Source organism: Prunus mume, linkage group LG1 (assembly GCF_029339155.1).
Source record: "Prunus mume cultivar Tortuosa linkage group LG1, ASM2933915v1, whole genome shotgun sequence".
NCBI lineage: Eukaryota > Viridiplantae > Streptophyta > Magnoliopsida > Rosales > Rosaceae > Prunus > Prunus mume.
In genome coordinates, this window is record NC_142698.1 from 18,847,555 (window position 1) to 18,859,093 (window position 11,539).

The following is an 11,539-nucleotide window of genomic DNA, read 5'->3' on the forward strand; positions in this document are numbered from 1 at the left end:
TTTTTATTTTATTTTTATAATTAAGAAAATATAACATTAATAATCCTTAAAATTAGCCTCCACACATGAAAATAGTCATTGTCGTTATCTTTTATCAAATTTGCTGTTAAATTGATGATGTGACACATGTGTGAAGCCAACACATTCAATGGTATAGAACCATGTGGCTTTAAATATAATAGAATATATTTTAGACTCTCTCTCTCTCTCTCTCAATTTGAACAGAGCATGAAAGAGATTTAAAAATATATAAAAAGATTTAAGTTGCTTTTTTTTTAATGAATTTTAAGTTTTAAAAATATTTATGTTATATTATATTATATTTAAAAATACGTGGCTATATACCATTGAATGTGTAGACTCCACACATGTGTCACGTCAGCAATTTAACAAAAAATTAAAAAATATTAAGGATGAAAGGTGATAATTTCGTAAACTTCAGAGATCATTTGAGATAAAAAGCCTTTGCATAATTCCAACCTTAAAAATACTGAGCATTGTTTTTGTTTTCTTTGTATTCTTATTTTTCAATTTCTTATTTGTTAAGTAAATAAATGGGGAAAATATAATGTTGATAGTTTTTTTTTTTTAGTGGGCAACGTATTATAAAGAGTTATATACAAAAACACCCTTTGAGGTTTCTTGTGTTTTCACAAAACCCTCAAATCTCAAAAATTACATGAACATCCCTGAGGTTTCAGTTTGTTTTTACAAAACCACTTTTTGTTGATTGTTTGTCAAAAAATTGATAATTTCATTGGAAAAAAAACACTTATGCAAATGGAAAAATTAACCTTAATGAAGTATATGCAATCTAATCTCGAAATGTCAACTTTGTCATTTGGAGAATTTTTTTTGGGTATAAAATCATTGATCTTCGGATGAAAAATCAATGAAAAGAAGTTTTATAAAAATAATTTAAAACCTTAGAGAGTGTTCGTATAATTTCTAAAACCTATGTGAAAATACAAAAAAACTCAATGAGTGTTAGTGTAAATAACTCATATTATAAACCCACCAATTATCTGAGGGTTGCAACTTATAGGAGGGCTTGATTCTCGGCAGGCCGAAGGCCCGCTCATAGGTCCCATGATGAGGCCTTACATTTCACATGGCCCAGCCTTGACAATTAACATGGGAATTAAGGAAAATACACACATCCTTCGCAGGGTTATCCCACCATGAAATTCAACGATAAGAACCGCTAGTATTTTAGGTGGTCCTTCAAGGGTCCGTATTTAAGAAAAACACAAAAGATTAATTTAATTCACGAGGTGCACATACTCAATTCCATATAGATGGTTGACATAAAGAAAAGGGCTGGGTATGGGTTGCGCATGAATCCATGGTTGGAAATGTAGATTTGAGGATGGGGATGGAGACGTGAACGATGAAAATGAGAATGAGAATGACAGCGACATTGCATATATCAAATTGAAAGTGGACCAAAACATTATTAATGAAAACCGAAAGGGTATCGATGCAACTGGCTAACAATAATAAAGAAGTCTACATGTAACATGTATACATTAATGAGATTGAAAAGGATGCTAACCAGAACAAATAATATTTGGTTCTATTTTCTGTGGTCGGTCTTCTTCCATCTGAATTAGTGGTGGTTGTAGTCATTAATTTCATACAGAAAAACACATCATCACTCGGCACCTTCTTCTTTTTTGTTTTGACCTTCTTTAATTGATGACATATTTACATCATCAACTTCCGAACTCATTTAAACCCTAATGGGAGAAAAGTACAGCCCTTCGAACTACTATTTGATTCCGTCTTTAATGTCAATAGCCTACCTAACCTAACCCCAGAATATCTCTCTATATCTCTCTTTGATGTCAAACATCGCTACGTCTTCTTACAGAACTAGAGAGCATAAACTATAATCTTCTCTTCTGTGTACTGTGTACATCTCTCTCGCTCTCTCTCTGCGATAATGTCGACGACCCAGCGGAGCCGGGTGGTGGTGCACTCAAAGCTAACGGCAGTTTCGAGCAGGCCAGTGAAGGCCGGCACGACCCACAATCTTACAGCGTTGGACCATGCAATGGGCCTCCACACCCTCCACGTAGTCTTCTACTACAAGCACAAGTTGTTCGGCTGTTTTGACTTGGACCCTTTGCGGCTCTCTCTCTCCGAGGCCCTCTCGCTGCACCCTCCGGTTATGGGTCGGATGGCTCAGAAACCCGACGGCAATTGGGAGGTTAAGTGTAATGATGCGGGTGTTCGGGTCTACATGGCCCGGGTGGCGACCACACTTGATGAGTGGCTCAGATCTGCTGATGGCTCCGAAGAGAGGCTTTTGACCGTCTGGGATGATATGCCTGATGATCCCAGTATTTGGTCACCCTATAGGATCCAGGTACTTTTTTATTTATTATTATTTTTTTAATATTTTTCAATCCTGGTTGTTTTGGTCCCGGTTAAGGTGAGGAGTCCTATATACTGAAGTGATTTATTACATTTTATATACACGTGCCAAGCTTTCTACAAGTAGAAATATGTTTCTTATGTTTAAGATGACGTATTTTCGTATTTCTCTATACAATACGAGTAATATGCTAAAAATATTTACTTAGTTGTGAGTTATTGATACAACTAGCCACACATGTATAGCACTATCACTAACTCTTATACGAGGAGTGCATAAAATTATTTTTGAAATCCAACCAAAGGATTTCTTGTGAGAATGTGAAGGTGAAAATGTCCTATTGGAAAAAGGACTTATAAGGTGTTGGACTATTTCCTATTGCCAATTGATTTAGAGATGTTGCGTCACCTTCGGCCTCCTTGGGCTCTTCGGCAAATGAGTAGGATCTACAAGACAAAAAGCTACAATAAAACCTTGGACACCGGTGTTGTACTAGCCTAAGACTCTCCGATGCTTAAGTTAACTTAAGGACGAAGTAAATAACAATTTGGACATAATAAGGACTAAGTAGCTGAATTAAACAGATACTTTATTTGGGGGACTTATGCCCCAATTTATAAATCTTGAATAATACTAGTCTTACCACATTTTTTATACCACAAATTTATACCACATGATGTGGCAGCTGATGTGTATATACCACATCATGTAAAATACTAGTTTTTGTTTTTCTAATTTTATTTATTAAAATACACTTCATTCATTTAATTGATGTGTCATATGCCACATCATGTGGTATAAAAATGTGGGATAATAATGTGGTAAATGTAGCATTACTCATAAATCTTAGAATGTGTGCACTTTAAGTGAGATTTCGATGTGGGACTATTGGCATTGCTTGAGAGACTACCACGTATCATTTGTCCAACTTGGTAAAACAGGCACTTTCTTTAAGCCGGATCGGCCGGCTGGTTGCCGAAGAGTTACCATGCCAATGGTCTATACATAGGTAGGGTTGTCGTAAGCTCACCCTACCAATGATCAATTAATGAGTCTTAATGTTTTGATTGGGGTTTATAGGCTCTTTTGTAGGTCCCGTATTCCACGTACGGCGGAATAATTGGGCCTTCATATGTTGTACAAACAGATTGAAAATGAAATAAAGGTTGTGGCCATAATATTAATTGATTGACAAAACATGTGACACCCAATTAAATTGATTTGAAAAAACATGCGAGTTAGGTAGCTTTAAATTATTGCAGCGCCCCTCCTGTGCGGGAAGGGTATGTAATTAAAATGAGACACAATCATTATTACTTTTGTTTTTTGTTTTTATCTTTCTTGCTGGAGAATGGAGATCAGTTCTGAATTCTTGCATGCCCTTTGCTTATATAATATTGTATGCTCGATTTGATTGAAAACAAACATTATTATATGTAGCACCAAACTTGATTAAAAGAGCATTAACATATGAATCAATCCTGGTTTTGGAGATAAATGAATTTGAAGGAGGAGGTGCAGCCATTGGTGTAAGTTGCACTCACATGCATGCAGACCCAACTTGTGTCACCCTACTCGTCAAGGCGTGGGCCGAGACTCACCGCAAGCAAGCAATTGCTCACCCGCTTCTTGTCGGGGAGTCATCAGCCCTCGGAGGCAGACCCGTTGATCAAGACATAATAAAAACAAAATCAGCAGCGGCCTATTATGAAGCCAAGTCTGTGGCAGCAAAGACCCCTTTACCAGAAAAGAAAATGAGCACAGCCACTTTCAAATTCTCCAGTGCAATGATCGAGCAAGGCCTCTTACAAATCCACAAAACTTGCCCTGAAGCCAACCCTTTTGATTTGCTGGCTGCACTGTTTTGGACAAGCATTGCGCGCTTAAAGCCCCCAAAGAGTGCCACCAAGCACTCCCTCTCAATCTGTACCGACTCTAGAAAGAAGCTGTGTTCTGGGTGGCACTATGGCAATGCCTTGCATTTTTCAATGCTTTCAGTGCCGGATGTGGAGGAAGTGGAAAACGCCAATGGGTTGGAGCACGTGGCAGAAGCGGTGCACCGCCACGTGTGGAGTCAGAATGAGGAGGAGTTTTGGTCTGGAGTGGACTGGTTTGGATCACAAAAGGGAGAGGAAGGTAAGTTTGGGGCAGCATTTAGGATGTATGGCCCTGAATTGACATGTGTTAGCATGGAGCACATGAATGAGAAGGAGCCATTGATGTATGCAGCCATGTTTGACAAGGACAAGAAGCCAGCTCATGTATCTTACCGTGTGGGAAATGTGGAGGGTGAAGGGTTCATAATGGTGATGCCAGCTTCAGAAGGAGGGCTTGGAAGGATGGTTATGGTGACATTGCCAGAGGAGGAGCTGGGCCAGCTCTGTGAGGCACAACCTATTTTGAGCCTAAAACCAACAATGCTGCTAAGTGGGAAACAAGCTTGAATTTGTTGCTTTGAGTTTATTCATTTTAACTTCAAGACTTGGAAAAGCTTAAACCAATTGCAAATCAAGTTACATTTCATTTGCTGCCTGAGTGTTACAAAATTAATTAATACTATATCATCCAAACAATGCTTCTAAGTGGGTGACAAACTTGAATTTGCTGCTGTGAGTTTATTTGTTTCAAATTTCAAGACTTGGGAAAGCTTAAACCAATTACAGATCAAGTTACATTTCATTTGCTGCCTGAGTATTACAAAATTAATTAATACTGTAGCAGGCAATTAGTCCTTGTAAGCTCGATTGATCAGTCAGACTAATTTGGATTCCTTTGAGGAGTGTTGGCAAATTTCCATTGCACATGACTCGCGCGTTCGTAAGTTTTCTCACCAGCTACTTGGTCGAGAGGAACGGCATCAGAAATTTCTTTCAGGTCCTCTTCCCTGAGTTTCAGCGCTACGGAGCCAATGTTTGTATCCAGGTTTTTAATTTTTGTTGTCCCTGTGGAAATTTTCACAGTAAATATAGTCTCGATGAACAATGTACGTATGTATGTAAATAACGTATCGAAGAAATTATATATACTCACCAGGGATAGGAACAACATCATTTCCTCTGTGGAGAACCCATGAGAGGGCTAGTTGAGCAGGAGAGCATTCATGTTTCTTAGCAAGGCTTTCTACTCTATGGTAAATGTGTTTGTTCTTCTCCAAGTTCTCTCCTGTCATCCGAGGATGTGTGGCCTGATAATCACAAAAACGAAAACAACAAAAATGGAAAAAAGATTATTCAATCAACCAACAAACTCAGTCATTAGTATAAGGTAAATAGCTTAATTAGCTCTGTTTTTAAATATGTACCGCATGAACTTCAGAGTCCAAATTTTCCAAAACTGCTTTGCCAGCAAAAAAACCACGGCCAAGAGGACTATATGGAACAATTCCAATCCCACGCTCCCTGCATATAAACAAGGCTTTTTATTACAAAACGTCCCTGAGGTTTGTGATTTGCCAAGATTTGCACAAGCAAGCGTGTAAATATAATGTACCTGCAAAGTGGAACAATCTCTTCCTCAATATCACGAGTCCAAAGAGACCACTCCATTTGTATAGCTGTGATGGGATGAACTGCATGTGCCCTCCTTATTGTTTCCGGGCTCGCTTCAGATAATCCTATATACTTTATCTTCCCTTCTTCCACCAGTTTCTTCAGCTCACCCATCTAAACTCCAAAGCAAATACAGAAATGAAAAATATCTAATCAGGGTTCTGGGATTGCGTTTAGCACAAAACTGCGTAGTTTTAGACTTCAATCAATCTGTTATGAACTCATGATATGCAGAGTTTGGTACATTATATATATGCATACGCATTAAATTACATACAGTATCCTCTATAGGCACCGATTGATCCACTCGGTGCTGATAGTAGAGATCGATGTAGTCGACGCCAAGACGCTTCAAGCTAGACTCACAGCATACCCTGACATACTGAGGGTCACCCCTTACTACCAGACAAGGCGGTCCCAAGCTTACAACACCAAACTTTGTGGCTATCTGAACTTTTTCTCTTGGCAACTGCTTCAAGGCCTTAATGTTGATAAAATGTTTCTAATTAGTGGAGTTAGTCTAATTAAGTTACTTGATCAATATTGCACAAGTGGAATAATGATGAGGACTTGGAGATGGAAGTATACCTTGCCAACAAGAATTTCATTGTAATGATCAGTTCCATATATATCAGATGTGTCAAAGAAGGTGATCCCTTTACTGAAGGCATCTTTTATTAGTGAGATTCCTTCCTTTTCAGCCTCAGGGGAGTTGATCCAGCTCAGCCCCATGCATCCAAACCCCAACTTTGATACCTGCAGACAGAGCAAGGAAATGAATTAGAAAGTCTATTGCAGAAGCAGAAGCAGAAGCAAGCCAAAATGCAATGACAAAATTTCATTTGAAAAACAGAATGATATTGTACCTCAAAACCTTGGGTTCCAAGTTCAACTCTTGGAATCTGAATTCCCTGCCCCTCAGTCATTTTGTTTCTCTTTTTTATCTAAATAATTGCTTTCAATTGCTTCCTCTTAGATCAACAATCCCAGATGTAAATAGGATTTTTGAGAGCTGACTGAGAAATAGCAAAGATGCAAAGTGACCTGTTTATAGGATTTAAAGTTGGCCACACACACATCACTGATTATTACATAATATCTACCCACTAGTCTTACACTGACATCACTAACTATGTCACTATGCCAAGGGCAATGGGAATAATATCTAGTACAACTTTGACCCATTGGATTATTATGTCACTGGCCAATCAATTGACATCACTCATTATGTCACCATGTCACCATGCTATCTATTCTATTCTGATTTAACATTTCCTTCATTCATAGAGATCCTCTCCAAAAGAAAGGGAACCAAGAAAGTCTTGAAAGATTGGTAAATTGTGATTACTTCTGTTGCAGAAGCAATCATATGCAAAATACAAAGAAAATGAAAGAAGCTTTAGAAATGGATTATACCTCAAGTCCTTGATTTCCAAGTTTGACTCTTGGAATCTGTGTTCCCTTCCCTTCAGCCATACTAATCTTCTTTAATTTTCTCCAAAAACACTGTTTTGATTGTTTCCTGTAATTTAAATAAAACCTAAATGCAGATAGGTGCTATTCTCCACAGCTTGAGTTTCTTTAGCCTCTTCTCAAGCTCAACACTTTCAATTCAACAGCTGTTCTCTTATGCGGATTAATTGGTGCGAATAGCTTGCAGAAAATAAGCATCCACCACCATTAAAATGAACCGTCCGATGCTTCTTTCTATTTGCTTAAAGAGATTTATAATAAATAAAAAGTACAACAAAAAGAAGAAAATAGACTTTGAGAAATCAGAATTTCTTCATTAAACCTGAAAATTGCACGTCCCGAGGAATGGAGGTGAGAGAGAAGAGCTGTAATTTGAAAATCTGCAATGAATTGCAAGTTAGAGAGAGAAACTGAGTTTTAGAGAGAGAGGTGGAGGAAATGAAATGACACAGAGAAAGAGGGAGAGAGATACTTCGAGGCCATCGTCGGTGTCATAGTCAACGCCGAAACGCCGAAAGTGGAGTCACTGTGGTGAACCTCAAAGCTGCGAGCCACCATTTTCTGTTTCGCGACTCCGATGATAATCTCTGAGTATAGCCGCGCGGCTATACTATTTCCATATCGCCGCGCGGCTATACTATTTAAATGTTGACGGTATAGCCGCGCGGCTATAATCTTTAAGCGGCGATACGCTTTAATAAAATTAATATATTTAAAATGTATAGCCGCTCGGCTATAAGCTTTAATACTTGATTAAACAACCTAAAAGCCATAAATACAAATTTAAAAAAGTGAAGAAAATAGACTTTGAGAAATGAGAATTTCTTCATTAAAAAGATAAAAAAAACTAAAAAAAAAGAAGAAGAAGAAGAAGAAGAAAAGGGTATGAGAGCAATTAATTGTAGTGGAATTTATTGGTGATTGTTTTGTCCACAGTATTATTATACAACAGAAGTTTGATTTGCAATCAATTCAACAAAATAGAATATCCTGAAAGTCCAAGACTGAGATGGAAAAGTGTCCATGTCTTAAAGCTCAGATCTTTGATTCTTTTGGAGGAGTGTTGGCGAGCTTCCATTGCCACTGCATCAGGATTCCGCTGTCGCTATCACCGGCGGCTTGGTTAATTGGTACAGCATCAGAAATTTCTTTGATGTCTTCTTCCTTGAGTTTCACTCCCAAGGAGCCAATGTTTGAATCCAGGTTCTTAATCTTTGTTGTCCCTGCAGTGGAAATTCACAACCAAATGGACAACGTGTCAATAGACAGAAACAACGTTTCTTGATTGATTTCATGAGCAAACAAATGCTGGTAAGAAAACTGAAAAGATCCCTGGTGTTAAAGAATCTTGATTGGTGTCATGCCAATTATAAATCAATGAAGACTCACCCGGGATAGGCACAACATCATTTCCTCGGTGCAGAACCCATGATAGTGCTAGTTGAATAGGAGAGGTTTGGTGCTTCTTAGCAAGGCTTTCTATTCGATGGTAAATTTCCTTGTTCTTGTTTAAGTTCTCTCCTACAAACCGAGGATGGTTGGCCTGAAGCAGAAAAGAAAAATGGACAAGATTCAATCAACCAAAATTAGTTTTCATACACAGAAAAAGAACATACTTCAAATTTATAGTTGTAAAATCCAGACACCCTGAACCTGTAGTTTTGTACTTCAACTGCATAAAAAAGTGAGACACAAGACAAAAACTGCACAATTTTCACAAAACTACTGAACTGCTAGGTTTTTGAGTTTACATATGATTTTGTTAAAATGACATAATGCCAAAGAAAAAACCAAGATTAGAATCAAGCTCTTCTCTCTCAGTTTTTTGTTACTCTGCAGAACCTACATTTACTTCTATAACAGACTGAGCAGAAAAAGATTATGAAGAACAACCTACCACAAAACTATTTGCAGCCACACCTTCCACAACTCCTCTGCCTCCGAAAAAACCACGACCAAGAGGACTATATGGAACTATTCCAATGCCAAGCTCCCTGTATGTGACAACATTGAACAAAATAACTGACACAAATTAGAGTTATCATAGACACACTTTGAGAACATTCCACAAGCGTTCCCCTTACAAAAATGGAAAATAGGGAAGCAATTCAGGGTTGAAAGTGGATTCTGAACACACCTGCAAACTGGAATAAGCTCTTCCTCAATATCACGAGTCCAGAGGGACCACTCAATTTGTAAAGCCGTGATGGGATGAACTGCGTGTGCCCTCCTTATTGTGTCCGGGCTGGCTTCAGACAACCCAATATACTTTACTTTTCCTTCTTCCACCAGTTTCTTGAGCTCACCTACCTAAACTCCAGGAAAAACAAAAGTATCTAATCAATATTTTCCAGCCACCCCCCCACTATTTCTACAAGAAGCTATGTAAAAGCACTTCCAATATTATACAGTTGCGGTGCTTTTAGCTGAATGAGGAAGAGAATCACATACAGTTTCCTCTATAGGCACCGTCGTGTCCACCCGGTGCTGATAATACAGATCAATGTAGTCGACGCCAAGACGATTGAGGCTAGCCTCACAGCATGAGCGGACATACTCAGGAGTGCCCTTCACTGTAATTCTAGGAGGATCAGGTCTTCCAGTAATACCGAACTTTGTGGCCACTTGAACTTTTTCCCTTGGCAGCTGCTTCAAGGCCTTCATTATATAAACACACATACATTTTAGCTAATAGTCTGCTTCTTTGTGAATTATATCTACCATGAATTAATCAATCAGGTGCGTGTGGAAACACAAACCTTGCCAAGAAGAATTTCATTCAAGTGGGGTCCATATACATCAGCTGTGTCAAAGAAAGTGATTCCTTTACTGAAGGCATGTTTTATTATGGAGATACCATCCTCCTCTAGGACAGGAGAGTTGTAGACCCCACTAAGGCCCATGCATCCAAACCCCAGTTTTGAGACCTGATGATGAGCAAGGAGATCAGAGATTTTGAAACAAAACTGTAAAAATTGGAAGAAACTAAGCATCTAAATCAACCGTAGTGTTCTAAATGGATGAATACAATACCTCAAATCCCTGACTTCCAAGTTGAACTCTTGGGATCTGTACTGCCTTGTCCTCAGCCATAGTGTTGTTTGTTTGTTTTGATTGATCCCAAAATTTAAGCAGGATAGGATAGGCTAAATAAGCACTGCAAAGTATACGCTGTGTTAGGAAGGATTGGAGTTGGGCACACCAGTTATTATATATGCCTGGACTAGTCTTTGCATTGACATTACTGGCTGGCTCTGCTGTGTTTTAATCTCCGGACAATTCTGGCAACTGAAAATACATATAATAATACGTCATTCTTCAGTGGACATAACTGGCCGTGTCAATATATAACAGGGTCTGAGGGTCAACTCTGCTACAATTCCAGCTCAAGAAAATTCAATCACACTTTACAAACTTTTGATTGTTTTTTACTCCCAACAAGTCAACTTTTCTTAAATTATGAAGGTGGTGGGATCTTGAAAATATCTGATTTGAGCACAGCCAAAGCTGAAATTGGAATGTGAGATTTACACCTCAAGTCCTTGACTTGACCGCCCAATTTAACCCTCAAGTCCTTGACTTGACCGCCCAATTTAACCCTCAAGTCCTTGATTTGGTTGTCTTCATCCATCCATCTAGCTTCATTGTGTTTGTGCCTTTCCAAAGAAAGGCAAAAATTAAAAAAAGGGAATGCACCAGCCGGGAATCGAACCCGGGTCTGTACCGTGGCAGGGTACTATTCTACCACTAGACCACTGGTGCCCGGATGAATACTTATCTCCAACCACACTATTTTCTAACCATTGCAATTGGTTTTGATTTGAAGGTGAAAACCAAAAAAATCTGCACCAGCCGGGAATCGAACCCGGGTCTGTACCGTGGCAGGGTACTATTCTACCACTAGACCACTGGTGCTTTGATGCTTATTCATTTCAGGTTAAATGTTTTTACTAAAATTATCACCACTTTGCTTCTAAACCAGAAATATTCCTCTTTTTTTCTCGACCTGATGATGATGCAGCAGGTTATGTCCCACTATAAGAACAACCGGGCAATTATGCTTGTAATTTTATAGCCTGGCCTTCCATGGATGCTTCCAGTTTCAAGCCCCCATGTCACGTTGAGGTAGGTGCCCATA

The 11,539-nt window shown here is 38.7% G+C and overlaps 3 protein-coding genes and 2 non-coding genes across 5 annotated transcripts; 1 reads left to right on the plus strand and 4 right to left on the minus strand.

Annotated features, from left to right (window-relative positions):
- Window positions 1-1,824: 1,824 nt before the first annotated feature.
- LOC103318627 (acetyl transferase 1-like) lies at window positions 1,825-5,059 on the plus strand. Its single transcript, XM_008220029.2, has 2 exons — window positions 1,825-2,371; window positions 3,874-5,059. Exons 1-2 carry the CDS (start codon window positions 1,946-1,948, stop codon window positions 4,822-4,824), a joined length of 1,377 nt encoding a protein of 458 aa, XP_008218251.2. The 5' UTR covers window positions 1,825-1,945; the 3' UTR covers window positions 4,825-5,059.
- On the minus strand, window positions 4,873-7,000 carry LOC103318628 (putative aldo-keto reductase 1). The gene is made up of 7 exons (XM_008220031.3): window positions 6,795-7,000; window positions 6,517-6,684; window positions 6,206-6,409; window positions 5,870-6,042; window positions 5,682-5,778; window positions 5,411-5,564; window positions 4,873-5,322 (listed from the first exon to the last, which is right to left on the minus strand). Exons 1-7 carry the CDS (start codon window positions 6,852-6,854, stop codon window positions 5,138-5,140), a joined length of 1,041 nt encoding a protein of 346 aa, XP_008218253.2. The 5' UTR covers window positions 6,855-7,000; the 3' UTR covers window positions 4,873-5,137.
- Window positions 7,001-8,287: 1,287 nt separating this feature from the next.
- Window positions 8,288-11,191, minus strand: LOC103318629 (putative aldo-keto reductase 1). The gene is made up of 7 exons (XM_008220033.3): window positions 10,435-11,191; window positions 10,161-10,328; window positions 9,853-10,059; window positions 9,539-9,711; window positions 9,299-9,395; window positions 8,791-8,944; window positions 8,288-8,624 (listed from the first exon to the last, which is right to left on the minus strand). The coding sequence occupies exons 1-7, from the start codon at window positions 10,492-10,494 to the stop codon at window positions 8,437-8,439; spliced, it is 1,047 nt and encodes a 348-aa protein (XP_008218255.2). The 5' UTR covers window positions 10,495-11,191; the 3' UTR covers window positions 8,288-8,436.
- TRNAG-GCC (transfer RNA glycine (anticodon GCC)) lies at window positions 11,093-11,163 on the minus strand. The gene has a single exon. It is a non-coding gene; the product is annotated as a tRNA-Gly (tRNA).
- A 54-nt stretch (window positions 11,192-11,245) lies between the features above and the next one.
- TRNAG-GCC (transfer RNA glycine (anticodon GCC)) lies at window positions 11,246-11,316 on the minus strand. Its single transcript has one exon. It is a non-coding gene; the product is annotated as a tRNA-Gly (tRNA).
- Between the last annotated feature and the right edge of the window lie 223 nt (window positions 11,317-11,539).